Source organism: Apostichopus japonicus, chromosome 19 (assembly GCF_037975245.1).
Source record: "Apostichopus japonicus isolate 1M-3 chromosome 19, ASM3797524v1, whole genome shotgun sequence".
Classification (NCBI taxonomy): Eukaryota; Metazoa; Echinodermata; class Holothuroidea; order Aspidochirotida; family Stichopodidae; genus Apostichopus; species Apostichopus japonicus.
In genome coordinates, this window is record NC_092579.1 from 30,181,293 (window position 1) to 30,201,605 (window position 20,313).

Genomic DNA, 20,313 nt, shown 5'->3' on the forward strand with positions numbered 1-20,313 from the left:
ATTTTCAGATGATTTTCACGTCCGTAACATCTAGAAATAACTTTGTCATGATGAGCCGATATGTAGTCCTAAAGGCTACTTGTACTTGCATTTCCTTAAACCCACCACTTAGCTCAGCCCCTCCCACAAATACAGACGCATAATAGAAACAACTACTTTAATTGAAATGATATTACATAGTTCATTCTCAACACTTCGACTTAAAAACTGCGAACATTTTGAATTTTCGCTGTCATACCGTGTAAAACAATAGATGATAGAAAGCCGTTTCTACACAGGCGCGTAGCGAAGGTGGGAGCGAAGGGGTGATCGCCCCCCCCCTCCCCTTGAGCAAATTATGTTTGTATGTTTTTATGATTATACTAGTAATTTCAAAATAGAAAATGCAACTTACAAGGCCTGAGAAGTGCCATTTCCAGCGATCTGGGATGCATTTTCGGGCAAATTTCCTTTACGCTTCGCGCCAACTTGTGATGGCGCTACGCTTATATAGTTTCCAAGGCCGAATCTACGGCTCTAATACTTTGCCTACAGGTTCGAACTATGTATATATACATATATAATTTTCCCTCCATTTATTCAGCTTTCATGTGTAGTATAAGAAAATGATATGGGTGAATAAATCATTATCGTACCCGAAAAATATATTTCGTTTTGAAAAGAAAAACTGTTGCTTTAAAAAACGATTCTCTATACGTCTAATATGAAAGACCCAGTAAAATTACAGTCCCCAAAAAGTATGCTGATATTCTCAGTTTCTCTGTTGCAGAAGGAACAAACCTCTATATCATTTATACCCGTTAACGCTAACAGTTTATTTGTTGCAATAATACGGTGTAAAAATGTATATACTGAGAGTATTGGAGCTTTGTATCTTTGTATTAACCCCAATACAAAGTAAAAGGTATACCAGCATTAAAAACCTGTTTGAACCTTACAAAAGTTAGAGGCTTATATAATGCTCATCAAAAAGGTCACTAACATTAATAACATTTCTATCCATTAAAATGTGATTCATAACAATTTTGTTGTCAATACGAATATGAGAATATTTCCAAATGACTTGGTTACCGAAAGTTTCTGTTGGAGTAGAGAATAAAATATCGCACCAAGCATAGACTATTTGACGAGTGAAAGAATTTCTAATACTATTCATATCCTTTTTAGAACAGTTACAATGAAAAATAAACTGTTTCCCAAACGGCTTCAAATAAATATCATTTTTTTCCCATCAAAGTACCGTTTATATCATTTGTATAACGCCTAATCCAGGTACACTTTAAACTACTTATAAAACTGATGATGTGTGTAACTTTTAATCCTCCGTTGCCAATAGTATTAATCATGACCAGCCTATTTACTTTATCGGGGTTCCCGCCCATATTAAATCGAATATAATACTTTATAAATCCTTTATGAAACTATTCGGTGGATTTAGCAACACCATAAAGAGGAAAACGAGTTGCGACAGAGCAAATGTTTTCACAATGATATTACGACCTATAGGGGTCAAATCTCTAGATGACCATAATCTCAAAGTATTTATATCTCTTTTCTTTAAGTCTAGAAAGTTTCGGTTGATAATTCAGCTGGTACAGGTCATTGCCATCACCCGTAAAAGTGATCCCAAGCATCTGAACTGCATGGTCCATGCGTAATTGTAATATTGTATAAGTCATATACTGCAGCTGGAATATGATTGCTTTATGGGCCCAGCGGGAAAAAAGGACTTGACTTGGACATGTTCATTGACAAACCGAAGCTTCGTTTGACTGCTTAAAAATACGAATCATCTCCGCAATCGTGGTAACACTGCCATCAATAAAAAGTGTGTTGTCGTCGGTATATTGTATAGTTTTTACTTCTGTGTTACTTATTCTAATACCCTTAATAATCTCATTATTCTGTACTTTTATGGCAAATACCTCGGCCACCAAGATAAATAAATATGGGCTTAATGGGCATCCCTGACGGACCCCCCCCCCCCCCGGTTGAAGTGGAAAGAAATCCGTCGAATAACCTTTATTACAAATACAACTATGACAATTACTATAAAAAAACGTCTATCTCCTTTTTAAAACTAATACAAAAGTTGAAATATGAGAGAGTTGTTTTAACGAACGACCAGTCTAAGTTATCAAAGGCTTTTTCAAAATCTACAAGAAACAAAAACCCTGGAATTTCACGATGAGAGCAATACTCTATTAAGTCTAAGACAAATCTAATGTTTTCCCCAATAAATCTATATTTAAAAAAACCGGTCTGCTGAGGACCAATGATATTATGGATGACAGATTTTAATCTAGAAGTTATCGCTTTCGCGCCAATTTTATAGTCAATGTTCAGGTGTGTGATGGGCCGATAATTTTGTAAAAAGGCAGGATTCTTATTAGGTTTCAAAATTAATGTCACAATGCCTCTTGACTGCTCCGCCGCCAGACTCCCATTATCATACCCATAATTTAACGAACCTAGTACCACTTGCCCTATCGAAGGCCAAAAGGTTTTGTAAAAGTTCACAGATAGTCCGTCACTGCCTGTTTGGGGCTTTGTCGTTTGGCATCGCTGATAGAGCTTGGTAGCACTCATCTAGAGTAAGGACACCGTCACAAGACTGTACCTCGATATGGTCAATATTTTGGTCGGGTAGCCCGTTGAAGAAAAATATCGGGAATGTACCATCTGAGCTGTATAGAGTTCCTTGTAAATATTCTTCATCTCCTCGAGAATAACGTCCTTGTCCGCGTTACAATAATACCGTTACTTTTCCCAAGTCGTTGAATCGAATTAAGTAATTTGTTCCTTCTTTCTAAATTTAAAAAAAATATTTTGAGTTTTTTTTCTCTCCTTCTTCCACCCAACGTGCACGAGACCAGATGATGGTACCTCGGAGCTTATAATCATAAAGTAACATAAGTTCGTTGTGGGCTACCTTAAATCGTGATCGTTAATTTGTTGATTCCTCCAGATGTAATTAATTGTTGTTTAAGCTCGCCAATTTAATGTTCTTTTGCCCGTCTCTCTTTGGCCCGATCTTTCGAGAAAATCATGCTAGTCTTACGAATGTTAAACTTTAACATCTCCCATCGCCGTGTAGGGTCCTGATCAGTAAGTATCCTTCTCTAGCCCGTTACGAATTAGTTCATTGATGAGATCAATATATATATAGAGTTGGTCATGCAAAAGCGAGTTGTTTAATTTCCAATAGCCTGGGACTCTGCTAACTTATATGGTGGATATTGATAGACAGATAAATGAATGCTCGGATTGAATGCCAGGGGAGAAAATATTATCAGTAACTTTATAACTTTCAGGTCTTGATATAAGGAAGTCCAGCCTGCAGTGTATACTTGGTGGTACATTGGAGCTCCAGGTATAGTTTTTAACAAAAGGATTTCGTTCTCTCCAGATATCAATAAGGTTATATTAACTCTAGGCATTTATCTCGCGCTTTGAAAGTAGTTCTTTTGTTTCCGCCAATTTCATCCCGGTCTAGGTTAAAAACAAAGTTAAGATCTCCTCCACAGATAATGGTATCGCCCTGAAAATTATTTAAAACATTCGATATGCTGGTGAAAAACATAGGTGTGTCAATATTTGGAGCATAAATACTGGCGATTGTATATACCTCCTACACCTGTATACACCTCCTGACGATTGCTAGTAAGTATGAAACTCTGAGTAGAGGTTTGGTTGCAAAAATCAAAATTTATATATATATATATATATATATATATATATATATATATATATATATATATATATATATATGCAATGGAGGTAAACGACAAAGGCAAATGAATATATATAAATGAAAATCGTAATGAGTTGGAAAATCAAGAACAGTGAAAAAACTTTCAGCCTCCACCGGGATTCGAACCACGGGCCTCCCGCTCTGTACGCGGACACCCTAACCACTAGGCTATGGACGCTGATTGTATGTCCAGAGGTTCGAAACCGGTAAGGAAGATCGTAATTCCACTGTAGGCGTTTGTCACCTATATCGAACAATACTAGTTCTGTTTTTGGTGACATATTTTGCCCTACTCTAGAGATCAAACATGATGCTATCCAACTCGAAAAACATTTGTGATTCCTAAAGCCATACATACATATATATATATATATATATATATATATATATATATATGTATATGTATATATATATATATATATATATATATATATATATATATATATATATATATATATATATAAATAGATTGTTACAGAACACACGACTCATTATAGTTGAATCAATGTTAAAACAAGCTCTTTGAAACTGTAATTTATCGCTGTGTTAATCACAAACAGGAGAATAGAAAAAGTTACAGAAATAAAAAAGGTTAAATATTTCGACTTTTCTATACTTCACTGGAATTAAAAACTTGTCCAATTAAGTTAAAGATATGTATTGTACCTAAGGGGAATTAATAAATCATAATATTTCATTGAATTTATGAATACTAACACATATATGTAAAGCCCTCTCTGACCAATGCATCTTAATAACCAAAACTGCTTTTTATCGATGACGTAAAGAAACAAGTATAGGACAAGCGAGAACCCGAAGAGAAACTAAAAGTATGATTGCAGGGTAAACATGCAAGCACCGTCTTAAACCGTCGTATAAAGCACTTTCACTTTAATTAAAATAAGATTTGAAACATTTGTATAGTTTTACTAAAGTCTCCCCTAAAAGTTACTTCAAAACTTCGTCCCTTCTGGAGACCATGGGTGGTGTTTCATATAATGTTGTATAAAAATGTACTAGTATACATTATAACGATTTACGAAACATAGTTACAAAGGCGAGAAAAAACTAGAGAACATTTACATTTGTGGTGATAACGTTATGAAGTCATGAAATAAAACCCTTGGGAAATAGTATTGTATATATCCAAGTATCAGTGTTATACCTGCTACGATCCCTCGTGTGTATAGTCTGCAGGTTCAATGGTTGTTTTAGCATACTTATGTGGAGAATTATGGATTTTTCGATTGAATTCAGATCAAACATATATACCAGCAAGAGTGACAGGTGATTTGAGAATAATTAATTGGTGGTCTTCGTAATAAATCACCAAAATAATTGTCCTGTTCCTATGAAACTAACGTAAATAAAACTCGTATGACTTCATTGACTCTCATACTGGCTACAACGTTGTAAACGCTGTATTTTATTACACGGCATAGGCCAGCTGTACCGTTACCCAAGGGCAATATAGTCGAGAAACCTGGAACGATTTTAACGCACTGATTTATCATAATAGTCTATGTAATGCCAACAGCTTAGCTGCCAAGTATGCTATAACTATATACTGACATCACTAAACGGTTATGTCGCTTATCAGATGTTACGGAAGACGATAAGTAACTGTTTGTCATGATAAAGTGGGAAAAAAATGAATTTTTTTTGTTTAAGATAGAGAAAGGTCAATATCTTTCAATACTGCGAACTTTTGCGTGTTTTTTTTTACATTCTACTTTGGCTGTGCATATACTTTGTACGAGAATGTAGAGAGAAGATGTGAATTGAAAGACAAGTGACGTCACGGAATGAACCAATCTCATCGTAACCTATCAGCCTTTTGATGGAGCATACATGTTTCCATTGTAATCTGTATATAAAAACAGGACGTGTATAGAGATCATCACTTCACTATACAAACTGCAGCGTATTCGCTACCGCTACGACTTTACAAGTAAGCCGCCTGAAATGAACATCTGAAAGGAGAATTCTCGTCGAAAAAAACTTCCAAGAAACTGCTATAGATATTGAATATTTGCCGAGAAAATGGAAAACCGTCATGCTTTGGTATGTAAACGTATCCTTTTTCATTTACAATTTCTTTTCTTTTGATGAAGAGAAGGAGGTAGGGGAAGGGGGGTGGGCCGGAGGGGGGGGGGGTGGGAGGTGGGACGGTCGCCGTTGTGAAGGATGGAGTTGACGGCTATGTTGAACGAACGGTGGAGTTTTGCTTTGATTTCACCGGCTTCACTTCTTAGCATATTTATAAAGACATAATCATAATAAGGCATAAACAGTGAATCTTCTATCATGATTTAATTTGAAAAAAAAAATAAAACTGTTAGCAAGCTGCTTATCCACTAGAGAGCCTGTGTAAGAGAATGTGTAAAAGTAAGTTGGCCTGACGTTTCGATCCTAGCAGGATCTTCTTCAAAGGCTAATTGACAAGTAACAGTAACAGAAGGGACAAAAACACACACATAATACAGACTGGTTAATGAGCATGGTGAACACAAAGAGATATACATGATTTAATTTGGTCTGTGATATGTTCTATTGCAAAATCAAATCATTAGCAGAAGTCTCGAACTTAACCTTGCCAAATTTCGTAATCCTTTCCACTCTTTCTTCAGGAGCTCTTCTTCAGGTACTTGTCGGTGATTACTGGATTACTAATCTCCATTTATGTCAGCCAGGGATATGGTAAGCTGTATAGTTGCAATATTAATGATTGTTCATTCATACTTAGTAAAGATTCCTAAATCCTATTGGTCCATTCAGGTCAGCTGACCGTGGTTAATCCTGTGAGTAACGCACGGTAAAATTACGGGGCATCACTTTAATAAATCTTTGTTTATATGTAACCAAAAATGTTTTGTTTTATGATTTTTCCCCCACACAAATTGTAGTGTATGAATGAACGGGTGTTAATGCTATCGCTGGATGCACTCGGGGCTCCGCCCTCGTGCATCGCTTGCATTATCCCCCGATTGTGCATTAATCCTGTGAGTAACGCACGCTAGACCGTTGATTAACCCCTTATTAAAGCACACTGCGCTGAGTATGACGCGTAAGGACACGCAGTGTTCCTTGCTTCTGTTTTGTAAACTTCTACGTTTTTTCATTTTGTGTAGCATAAACTTACTACTGCTTCTTCTTCTTCTTTACATTTTTTGGGCTTTGTCCTTTTTTGTCTTTGGCACATTTTGATAATGAAATGTTTTGTCCCTTTAAGTGTATGCTGTTTTGGTTTGTTTTGTTTTGTTTTCACTTCATAAAAATAAGATAAAATAGATTGCGCAATGTACCATAACCAACACAAATGGAATTTGGGACAGGAAGAATTTGAAGCACACCTTTAAAGTGTCACACTGTACGTTTTGATAAATTTGTAATAATTAATAAGCTAACCAGAGTAGGGCGTGTTTTATACCGTTAAAGATCCTGTCTGAAGAAGTTCCGCCCTCTCCCAACCGACCCAGCCCATTCCCAATGGCTAGATATATTCGGATATCAAATTCCAAACGTGCCAATATAAAAAGAGGATTTTCATTTCAAATTTAAGTTGCATTTACACTGCAGTTTTCGTGACCAGACAAATACCCCCCAGACAAATACCCCCCGGACGATTACCACCCAGACAGTAACCCCCCGGACGATTACCACCCGGACAGATACCCCCGGACAAATACCATCCCGGACAACTACCCCCCAGGACAACTACCACCGGGACAGAAACCCCCCGGACAATTACCCCCGAGGACAAAAACCCGCCGGACAAGTACCCACCCGGACAACTACCCCTCGGACGAATACCCCCTAGACAATTACCCCCCTAGACAATTACCCCCCGGATAAATGCCCCCAGACGAATATACCCCTGGACATATGCCGTTAACTTTAGGAGACGGATACAGCGACGGATACGCCCGTCTTTTTTCGACTTTAGTTTCCCGCGGGCCTCAACATATACACTGGTCCCTCGGGCAACTCCGAGAGCATATTTACAATTGGGTCAGGGTGACGGTTAAACTGGCACCACTAGGTCGTCGTGTGCCCTGGCCCTTATAACCTCCTCCCGACTTTTAAAAAGATTCGAGCTTTTCATATATAAGCCCCCAAAACTCCTGGATAGGGTTTGACAATGGACCGAGGCCCGGGGGTTGGGTTTTGAATTGCTCACTGCTGGTAGTAACCAGGGGCGTATCCAGGATTTTCTAACCCGGGGGCGCGAATTACTATGTAAGCGGAGCGCCACCATCGGTTGGCGCGGAGCGTACAAGAAAATTTCAGGTTTTGATACCCCCTAGATCACCGGAAATGGCACTTCTCGGGCTTGAAAATGACCAACCAAATGTACACTTTTGCCTGAGAACCAAGTATTTCCCAATAATTTTTTTTTCATGCATAACCTTTTTGAAGATTGTAACCAGTCACACATCATGTTCGACCTCATTGCATGTCCTGTTGATCATTGCTTTTGTAGGTGATTCTACGTCACGGCCCACAATATCCGAAAGCCCCACTTTTCAAAGTTTAAAGCCCATTATTTGTTCAGAATTTGAAAATTCACATTTCTCGTGAAGAAAATCACTTCAAAACATGTACATAATGTTGCACAAAATTCAATCTATGGACAACCAATATAGAAAAACCTCCTTCAACCCCTAACAGACCGGTCAAAATTGCTACGAGTAGAGGGAAGTATGATGAAGAATGTTGGTCAGGAAGTTTTCGAAAATTCCGACACAGTTAATTTATTGGTGTAGAAATATTACAACCTCTTATAACGGCAATTATAAAACTTGGTTGAAGGAAATGAAAAATAGCAGATATTTCCTTCCGATATCAGATATTTCGAAACCGAACACTACACACATAGGCGTAGGAGGCGGGGCTGCAGCCCCCCCCCCCCCAACCAAACTTGTTCCCCTGAAAATTCGGGCAATATGCTGAGAATAAATGAATAGTTTAAAAATGATCTCCTTGGTAATTAAAATAAAGTTCTAAGCTTGGCAGACTAATTCGCCATTACTACTGTAAAAGAGAGTTTTGACATAATTGGACCTGTATGCTTTTTCTCCATCTACATAAGACATTTCGTTGTTTACATTAGCATCCTGCGGATGACTGCGCAACTTTCACGGACCGTACGGTACACGATGCCATGCGATGTAATGACCTATGCTTGCTTATATGATATTGTATGTATGTATGTATGTATGTATATGTGATCTTCCCGCAAGCAGGAACTCGCGAAAGAAGCCATGGAGGCTTATAGACTCGCAAGCTGACCGAAGCCAATCTCTCGGCACACATCCATTTAACGTCCATGTCGGGAAGTTGTTATTGAACAACACCCTTGCCAGACGACACACCTTGCTGTCGGCGGGGAATCGAACCGGGGATCTCATGACTGGGAGACGCCGGCGTTAGCCACTAGGCTATACACTCCGCCTATTGACATTAACATGTTGAACGCGCGCTTTGCGCACGAAAAATTTTGGTTATATTTTTCGGGCAAGTCGTTACAGCCCCCAAATCCAATTGGGCTCCTACGCCTTTGACTACACACATAGACAGTTTTGAGGCTGTTCATTTTTGAACATGCATTTTCATGCTCACTGATATTATGTGATGTCTGCTCTTTGCTTTACAAATTCGAACAGGCGTGTAGCGAGTAATTGCCAAGGGAGGGGCGAAGACTGTATGCAAACTATCTAAGCGAAGCGCCACCATGAGTTGGCGCGAAGCGTACAAGAAAAATTTTGGCCAAAAATGCCTCCCAGATCGCTGGAAATGACACTTCCCAGGCCTTGTAAGTTGCACCTAAGCATTGTCTATTTTGAAATTACTAGCGATGTCATAAAGAAAATTTGCTCGGGGGGGGGGGGCGGTCGCCCCCTTCCCGAAATGCGTCATGTTCCCGACGACCCCGTCGAGTTCAAGACCAGCCACAGTTGGTTCCATATAGCACAATTGTACAATTGTTTAAGGCGTCCATACACACACGTGTTATGATAGACCATATATAGAGTATTTATATAGATACATTAGTGAGAGAGGGAAAAAAACGTCAAAAATGGAGTTGTTGGTGTAAGGGGTAGGGTGAGGCGCACACCCCCTCCGTAATCCTTGATCTGTCACTGGCTACCCTGTGTATATAATAGGGATCAGCGCTTTAACTATGACTGTTCCTCTTTCTCTTCCCGAAGTCTTGGCTATCTTCTACTCCCTCCTTTTCTCCTTTTTCTCTCTTTTTTCTTTTTCTTTTCCCTTCCTTTCTCTCCTCCTTTTCTTTTTTCCCCCTCCTTTTCCCTTTTTCTTCTCTTTTTTTCTCTCCTCTTTTTCTTACCCGGGGGGCGCGCGCCCCCAACGCCCCCCCTGGATACGCACCTGATGTGCGTTAGTACAACTCATACGAATAGGAGGCTGCACGGTAAACAACTTTTAAAATGTTATAATGTTGTACTTATAGGCTATGCATATACGCTGTGAATGTCGGAAATCAAGTACAACGTCGAGTGTCTAGACAAAGTACCAGCATAAAAATACTGCATTTTTAAACTGATTTCATTGAGCCCCTCCAACAATGTGTAGAGATAATATGGGAATGTCGGTAATCAAGTAAAACGAGTGTCGAGACCAAATGCCAGCATAAAATACTGTACTTAAAATTGAATTATTGAACCATTACATGATGTCTGGATATGTTGTGGGGAATGCAATCAAGTAAAGAGCAGATATAACATCATATCAGTGAGCATTGAAATGCCTGTTCCACGATGAACAGCCTCGAAAACTGTCTATGTGTGTAGTCGAAGGCGTAGCCCAATTGGATTTGGGGCTGTAACGACTTGCCCGAAAAAAAAGCCAAAATTTTTCGCGTTCAACATATCGATGCCAATATCATATAAGCAAGCATTGGTCATTACATTGCATGGCATCGTGTACCTTACGGTCCGTGAAAGTAGCACAGTATACCGCCGGATGCTAATGTAAACAACCAAATGTCTTATGTAGATGGAGAAAAAGCATACAGATCCATTTATGTCAAACTCTCTTTTACAGTAGTAATGTCGGCCAATCTTAGAACTTTATTTTTATTACCAAGGAGATCATTTTTAAGCTATTCATTGCTATTTATTTTTCTCTCAGTAGGTGCCCGAAAAAAATGGGGAAAAAATTGGTTGCGGGGCGGGGGGTGGGGGCTGCAGCCCCGCCTCCTACGGGACCTACGCTTATGTGTGTAGTGTTCGGTTTCGATATACCTGATATCGGAAATATCTGCTATTTTTCATTTCCTTCAACCAAGTTTTATAATAGCCATAATAAGAGGTTTTAATATTTGTACACCAATAAATTAACTGTGTCTGAATTTTCGAAAATTTCCTGACCAACATTCTTCATCATACTTTCCTCTACTCGTGCAATTTGTACCTGTCTATCAGGGGTTGGAGGAGGTTTTTCCTATTGGTTGTTCATAGATTCAATTTTGTGCAACATTATGGGTATGTTTTGAAGTGATTTTTATTCACGAGAAATGGGAATTTTCAAATTCTGAACAAATAATGGGCTTAAAACCTTCAAAAGTGGGGCTTTCGGATATTGTGGGCCGTGACGTAGAATCGCCTACAAAAGCAATGATCCATAGGACATGCAATGAGGTCGAACATGATGTGTGACTGGTGACAATCTTCAAAAAGGTTATGGATGGAAAAAAAATTGAGAAATACTTGGTTCGCCGGCAAAAGTGTACATTTGGTTGGTCATTTTCAAGCCCGAGAAGTGTCATTTCCGGTGATCTGGAGGGTATCAAAACCAGAAATTTTCTTGTACGCTCCGCTTAGATAGTAATTCGCGCCCCCCGGGTTAGAAAATCCTGGATACGCGCCTGTACATGTTATCTGATAGGCTGGCTGTGGGAGATACGGTAGCTTATAAAACAAGGTTTCCACAAGTTTGCGTTTGGTGACTCTAAATGGACTTGGACCTCCAAGACCCCTATTGTTTTTGGTGCAGGTGTGTATAGCCACGTACAATAGACTGACCTGTGTTTATTTAATGTATCAAAATGGTGGTTCGGGCCATTTCTACAGTAACAGCTAGTTCTGCTTATACTAACACCTTTCTAGTGTACTGAAGTCATCGAAACCTCAATGCATTTTGCATTCTGGTTTACATTACGCGGTTGAGCAATTTTGAACAGCGCCGATAGCAACAACGTAAGTTTAGACAATGACGTATGTTTAGACAACGGAAGTTAAAATAACAACGTGAGTTTGAGCAACAACGTGGTAAAACAGCAGCAACAACTTTAGTTTAGACTGCAGCAAACTTAGTTTAGACTGCAGCAAACTTAGTTTAGACAACGAAATATGGTTGCCCTTTTCGCGTTTCATACTGAAGCACTCCTTGCCAAAATTTTGGCTGGCTGCCTACATACCTCAGGCTCAAAGACTTCTAAGAATCGGCAAGTGCTGATTGGCTATAGGGCTCTCATGCTTACAGTTCAACAGTTAATAACAACTCCCAGTCCTGCTTTAATTCCACTAACAGCCTCTGCAGAGCTTAACCACAAATGTCAACAAACACTGCAGAAACTGGGAGACAAATTAAAGGAGCTTTGGCAAAAGGTGAAGGCTCAGATTTTTTTAAACAATGGGGATTCATTGTAATTAATTAACTTTTGACCAAAAATTATTAGGCATTATCTTATTCATACACAATCCAACAATCATCAGTTCAACTTTGAATATGATCCATCAAAATCTTGAGGAGATTGAGATATTTGAAAATATTACAAAGAATGACCCCTGATGACCCCCCTAAGTGACATTTGACCTCAATTTTCCGAACACCCCTCATAACCCTCATCCCGAGGAACGTTGTGACCAAGTTTCATTATAACTGGCCATACACTGTACGAACAGGAGCAATTTGAAAATATAGGGCGGCGGCCCGGGCCACAAAAGACCCCTAGTTGATCTTTGATCTCAAATTCATGAACACCCTGAAAGTAAAACTTCTATAGTACTATCGTGACAAACCCTCAACATTGTACCATGGAATCTGTAGGAGAAGAAGCATTTTGCGTATTTCCACAAAATGGCCCATTACGGCCCACAGGTGACCATTGACCCCAATTTCGGACCATCTCTGATGGCCCTATACCCAATGGTCCTTGTGTCCAAGTTTCATGAAATTCCATTAAATACTGTGTGAGTGGGAGCGGTTTTACCAATTGTTGACGGATAGAGTGATAGACGCCGCACTGTAACAATAGCTCACACCAGCATGCTGGTATGAGCTAAAAATGGAGTTGTCGGTGTAAGGGGTAGGGTGAGGCGCACGTCCCCTGTGTTATCTTCGATCTGTCACTGGCTACCCTGTGTATATAATAGGGATCAGCGCTGTAATTTTGACTGTTCCTCTTTCTCTTCCCGAGGTCTTGGCGTTTATCTTCTACTTCCTCCTTTTCTCCTTTTTCTCTCTTTCTTCTTTTTCTTTTCCCTTCCTTCCTCTCCTCCTTTTCTTTTTTCTCCCTCTTTTTCCCTTTTTTCTTCTCTTTTTTTCTCTCCTCTTTTCCTTACCCGGGGGCGCGCGCCCCCAACGCCCCCCTGGATACGCGCCTGGTAACTATTAATTTACTATTTGTTATAGTGACACTATTCTGTATTATTAATCTCCGAACAATTCAGGCTTATTGCGGCTTACCATTGTCAAGTTTTCTTCTGAGTAATTTTACTTGATGATTTGTTATGTTATGTTAGTTTTTGTATAGCGCTTTATATGGCACAGCCATCTCATAGCACTTTGAATCCCTGGTCATCAGGCTGGCTGCTGAGATTCCAGCGCACACAGCTTAGTTACCTCACAGGTACCCATTTATACACCTGAATGAATAGGGGCAGTCGAGATAAAAGTGCCTTGCCCAAGGACACAACATAACAGGATTATATATAAAACAAAAGCATTAGCCACTCGGCCTCCACGCTCCTCTTGTTTTGCTTATTCTAAGCTATTTTTTCCTGTAAGTGCACGCCATTTTAGGATGGGAGGAGCAGAAGGGAGGGGCGGGGCAAGCACAACCACGGTCCACCCCTCTAGTTTAGTGTGCATGATCATCATCCATACCCCCATGCATTGTTTCATGGACCGCTGGGCTATCATAGTCAAACCCGGTTACGGTGTAGCCCGTTACACCAACATAATTGCCTGTAAGGTTTCATAATAGTATGTACGATTGTATGAAACATAAGTAAAGAAAGAGGCTTGAGACCACGACGTCAGTACCATTTGAAAAAACCTATTCTCTGGTTATTCTGTTTGCAAAAAGAATGATGATAATCTAAGAAATCAATTTAATTTTCCCTAGTTATAATAACGTTTCATATCAGAATAATAATCTGATATATCAGAAAAATAATCTGATATACCAGATTAAGAAAATTGTCTTTCATGGCCCTAATGGGCTTTCGTACTACGTAGTTCACCAGCTAAAGGTCCGCTTGGTTAACGGGCTCGTGGGGGGGGGGGGGCTGGGCGTATTCTGGTTTAGTTCGGGTAGTAACCTGGGTGAGGAATCTGTGCTGGTGTATTTGTGCGGGTAGAGTTTTCCCGGAGGTAATTGCTGGGGGTGGGTTAATTGTCCTCGGGGGTATTTGTCCTCGTTGATGTATGTCCGGGGGTAGTTGTCCCGGGGGTAGTTGTCTGGGGGGTACTTATCCTCGGGGGTATTTGTCCTCGGTGGTGTATGTCCGGGGGGTATTTGTCCGGGGGTAATTGTCCTCGGAGGTATTCGTCCTCGGGTGTTTTTGTCCGGGGGGTGATTGTCCGGGGGGTACTTGTCCCGGGGGTATGAGTCCGGGGGGTATATGTCCGGGGGGTATTTGTCCGGGGGGTATTTGTCCGGCAACCGCATTTACACTGCAGTTTTTCATATTATTGACAGATTTCGACCCCTTTCATCAAAGCTAGAAATTGAGTTCTAGTTTATTTTAGTAATGGGTGATGTGCGACACATTTTGTACACCTTTGGATAAAACCGGAAAGCCGAAAATCAGCCAACAAGCAATGTTACGCAATATTTATAGTCTTTGAAGGGACAACCTGAAAACGTCGTTGATTGAGATCATTTCGGTGAACGGTTTTTACTAATCGGTACTTTTCCTTTCTACTTTTATATCGGGGACCCTGTAATGAGCCATGGGCCATGGGATTAGGATCATCTGACACAATGGTTAATCCGGCTCTGGGAATAACGCTAGGTAATAACAATTCTGAAACCAAAACGTTACATAAATAATCGGCATATAAACAAACTTGCTTTGATGTTTACACCTCATGGAACGTATAACGCTTACTAACGATAACTTTTTTCTTTGATCAGGTGACAGCGTTGTGGTAACCGTCGATTATGTTGCTCCCACGGTCAACGCCATTGCTTCCTCTGCTATTGATACTGCGGACATCACTACTGAGAAGGCAGTCACCGCCAATGTTGTGGGCACTGCAGAAAAGGCCACTCATTCTCTGGGAACAGTAACGGCTACGTCTGCTTGGAACACAGCAACGGCTACTCACACGATGGACACGGCCACGCATGGTTTCGGTACAGCAAAGGCCAACCACATCATGGGTACAGCCACGCGAGTTTTAGGCACAGATATTGCTACTCACACTGTTGGCACACTAACAGCCACGCCTGCTTTGGGCGCAGCAACGGCTACTCACACGATGGACACAGCCACACTTCGTTTTGGTACAGCAAAGGCCAACCACATCATGGGCACAGCCACGCGAGTTTTAGGCACAGATATTGCTACTCACACTGTTGGCGCACTAACAGCCACGCCTGCTTTGGGCGCAGCAACGGCTACTCACACGATGGACACAGCCACGCATGGTTTTGGTACAGCAAAGGTAAACCACATCATTAGTACAGCCACGCGAGTTTTGGGCACAGAAGCGGCTACCCATACTGTTGGCACACTAACAGCCACGCCTGCTTTGGGCACAGCAACGGCTACTCACACGATGGACACAGCCACGCATGGTTTTGGTACAGCTAAGGCCAACCACATCATGGGTACATCCACGCAAGTTTTGGGCACAGAAGTGGCTACTCACACTGTTGGCACAATAACAGCCACGCCTACTTTGGACACAGCAACGGCTACTCACACGATGGACACAGCCACGCATGGTTTTGGTACAGCAAAGGCCAACCACATCATGGGTACAGCCACGCGAGTTTTGGGCACAGAAGTGGCTACTCACACTGTTGGCACAATAACAGCCACGCCTACTTTGGGCACAGCAACGGCTACTCACACGATGGACACAGCCACGCATGGTTTTGGTACAGCAAAGGCCAACCACATCATGGGTACAGCCACGCGAGTTTTGGGCACAGAAGTCGCTACTCACACTGTTGGCACAATAACAGCAACGCCTGCTTTGGGCGCAGCAACGGCTACTCACACGGTGGAAACAGCCACGCATGGTTTTGGTACAGCAAAGGCCAACCACATCATGGGTACAGCCACGCGAGTTTTGGGCACAGAAGCGGCTACTCACACTGTTGGCACAATAACAGCAACGCCTACTTTGGGCACAGCAACGGCTACTCACACGATGGACACAGCCACGCATGGTTTTGGTACAGCAAAGGTAAACCACATCATTAGTACAGCCACGCGAGTTTTGGGCACAGAAGCGGCTACCCATACTGTTGGCACACTAACAGCCACGCCTGCTTTGGGCACAGCAACGGCTACTCACACGATGGACACAGCCACGCATGGTTTTGGTACAGCTAAGGCCAACCACATCATGGGTACATCCACGCAAGTTTTGGGCACAGAAGTGGCTACTCACACTGTTGGCACACTAACAGCCACGCCTACTTTGGACACAGCAACGGCTACTCACACGATGGACACAGCCACGCATGGTTTTGGTACAGCAAAGGCCAACCACATCATGGGTACAGCCACGCAAGTTTTGGGCACAGAAGTCGCTACTCATACTGTTGGCACAATAACAGCCACGCCTACTTTGGGCACAGCAACGGCTACTCACACGATGGACACAGCCACGCATGGTTTTGGTACAGCAAAGGCCAACCACATCATGGGTACAGCCACGCGAGTTTTGGGCACAGAAGTCGCTACTCACACTGTTGGCACAATAACAGCAACGCCTGCTTTGGGCACAGCAACGGCTACTCACACGGTGGAAACAGCCACGCATGGTTTTGGTACAGCAAAGGCCAACCACATCATGGGTACAGCCACGCGAGTTTTGGGCACAGAAGCGGCTACTCACACTGTTGGCACAATAACAGCAACGCCTACTTTGGGCACAGCAACGGCTACTCACACGATGGACACAGCCACGCATGGTTTTGGTACAGCAAAGGTAAACCACATCATTAGTACAGCCACGCGAGTTTTGGGCACAGAAGCGGCTACCCATACTGTTGGCACACTAACAGCCACGCCTGCTTTGGGCACAGCAACGGCTACTCACACGATGGACACAGCCACGCATGGTTTTGGTAAAGCTAAGGCCAACCACATCATGGGTACATCCACGCAAGTTTTGGGCACAGAAGTGGCTACTCACACTGTTGGCACAATAACAGCCACGCCTACTTTGGACAGAGCAACGGCTACTCACACGATGGACACAGCCACGCATGGTTTTGGTACAGCAAAGGCCAACCACATCATGAGTACAGCCACGCGAGTTTTGGGCACAGAAGTGGCTACTCACACTGTTGGTACAATAACAGCCACGCCTGCTTTGGGCGCAGCAACGGCTACTCACACGATGGACACGGCCACGCATGGTTTTGGTACAGCAAAGGCCAACCACATCATGGGTACAGCCACGCGAGCTTTGGGCACAGAAGTGGCTACTCACACTGTTGGCACAATAACAGCCACGCCTACTTTGGGCACAGCAACGGCTACTCACACGATGGACACAGACACGCATGGTTTTGGTACAGCAAAGGCCAACCACATCATGAGTACAGCCACGCGAGTTTTGGGCACAGAAGTGGCTACTCACACTGTTGGCACAATAACAGCCACGCCTGCTTTGGGCGCAGCAACGGCTACTCACACGATGGATATCTCCAAGCGTGGTTTGAGTACAGCAAATTCCATTAACATTATGGTTACAGCCACGCGAGTTTTGGGCACAGAAGTGGCTAACCACACGAAGCACACATCAGCGATTACGTTTGGTTTGGGCTCAATAGGGCTCAACCGTACGATTGCCATATGTCATGGCTTTTGTGGGCAGAGCTATTTCGGCCCTGCCATATCTTCATTTTAAAGGCATATAGTCACGAGCAAGTCTGATTTACAATAAATTTTCAATTGATGATGGAGAGCTCCATTACGTTTATTAGTTACCATCGGTGCTGGTTTATATATATAATCAAGTTATTAACACATAAAGGTTTGGAATGTAATTGGCAAATGATTATGAAAGTTAAAGGTGAGGTTTTTTTTCGTATTTCACAAGGAATGCATGAGGACAGCTTGGCTTAATATCACGAAGTGAATCGGCACGTTGTTATTCTTCAATATGTTACTTTTCAATCGTTTTACATTTGGTATTGCGGCTCAAGAACCAATTGACGAGTTAGTCTAGGTAGGCCTCTTTCAAATTAAACAAACGGTTGCTTAAAAATCTATAACATTCTCATATGGCAAAGAATATATCTGAGTTCGTATTAACTTACACGTATCGTTATATTTCTTCAATTTGCTTTTGTCTTGTGTTCAATACCGTTCTTTTTCGTCATCATTCTCTAAAATATAACAATTTATGTTGTAAAATAAGAACTATTTCACTAGCCAAGAATACAACACGTGAACAGCTAAAAATCGCGGGAAGTCTTAGAATTGTTATTAAAAACTTATCCGATAGTAGATGAGGGGGGGGGGGGGGGTGGAGAAGCCGCGTAAGAGTTATTTTGAGCTGCATTGACTAACACATTGAATGATACTCTTATCGTGGGCGCCAGATCATTGATATGAGGTTTTCGTCGAGGAGGACATTGGCTAAAGTTTTTTTTGTTCAAAATCTAAACGAATCTTATATAATGTTTACAGGTTACAGTAGGAAATCTTTTTAGTCCTTTTTTGGATATTTTTGTGAATAAGTCCTACATACATTTGAGAATTCTAAGATACTTAAAATGTTGGAAAACCTGGCAACGTATTGTTTCAGCATTGAAACAATAGCTGTAATATTACTGATGAACAATTATGGAACTTCACATTATCCATAGCAGACATTGTCATATTTAATTTTATCTTTTGATTTGAAACTTTCCAGGTAAATGCTGTTTCGTTCATCCGCTACCTTTCTGTGCATCGTCAAAAACATGATGCATTGACTCTTTGTATTCCTTACAAAAGGAAAAAAAATCGGATTATCAATATTATCAGTAGTAATCTTTCTAAGAAAAAAATCGTTTGTAGCAATGATGCGAAAATGAAGTAATTCATATTGACAATTTCTAACTCCTTTCATGTTATTACATGAAACAAAAAGTTGACTCCAGTTCGAGTGTAGTGCCTTTTTAAATGTCATCTATAGATAATTGCCCAAGGCAATCCCAGAAACAACAAACTGTAGTTCTCCGTGTACTTGGCATGGAATGTACAATAATCCCATCCAACTTCGTAAAAGGAAAATTTAGAGCAGTTGTATTCAGCAACAAAATCTCTATATATTTGAAGTGGAGTACCAGCTGAGTCATAAAAACCCCGAACATAAAATACATTTGAATTAAAGCAGCTTTAATCCCAAACTTCCTCATTATTAATTCTAATAAAATTATTATTCCAAACAGTTTGATCACAATATCTCGCAATGGCTTTCTGTGTTGTCAGATCACCGCAGGCACAGCAGCAATTGAAAATAATATTTTATTTAAATTTTCTTGTATAATCACAGTCTATTACAAAATCTTTCCCAACCTTGTTAAGGAAATGTTCAAAAAGAGTTTTCCTAAGACCTGAAGAGTGGTCAATCTATCTTTTAACACAGGCAATTTGTCATACTCAAAAGAAAATCGTAGATATTGACCATATTCAGAACCCCAAGCTCGAAATTTTTAAGTCAAAAAGAGGTACGGGGCAGCCTTGACGCACCCCCCCCCCACCCCCTTTCAACTGAGAACAAAATCGGTAAACATGCATTCCATAGTTTAATATTCAAGCAGAACAATTCGAATACAAAGTTTTAAGCCATCGAATAATATTCTAACCAAACTTGAACAATTGCAATGTATAATTTTAAAAAAATACTAAATACTGTCAAGTGCTTTTCATGAATCCACGAGTAAAATATAACTTGAGATATATTTTTTTTTCCTGCGCATAACTGAATAACGTCCAAAATAAGTCATCTTATTTGCATTAATAAAACATTTCTTTGAAAAACCTGTTACAGGTTCAAGTCATCTCATATCAGCCTTGGTTGTTACATATAGAAGATTTGATATCGGGAGACTGTCCTGGTTAAGGGTA

At 41.1% G+C, this 20,313-nt stretch overlaps 1 protein-coding gene across 1 annotated transcript; it reads left to right on the top strand.

Moving 5' to 3' along the window:
• The first annotated feature begins 5,500 nt into the window (after positions 1–5,500).
• Positions 5,501–18,514, top strand: LOC139960447 (uncharacterized). The gene is made up of 3 exons (XM_071958810.1): positions 5,501–5,818; positions 6,385–6,454; positions 15,144–18,514. The coding sequence occupies exons 1-3, from the start codon at positions 5,798–5,800 to the stop codon at positions 18,101–18,103; spliced, it is 3,051 nt and encodes a 1,016-aa protein (XP_071814911.1). The 5' UTR covers positions 5,501–5,797; the 3' UTR covers positions 18,104–18,514.
• The last annotated feature ends 1,799 nt before the right edge of the window (positions 18,515–20,313 follow it).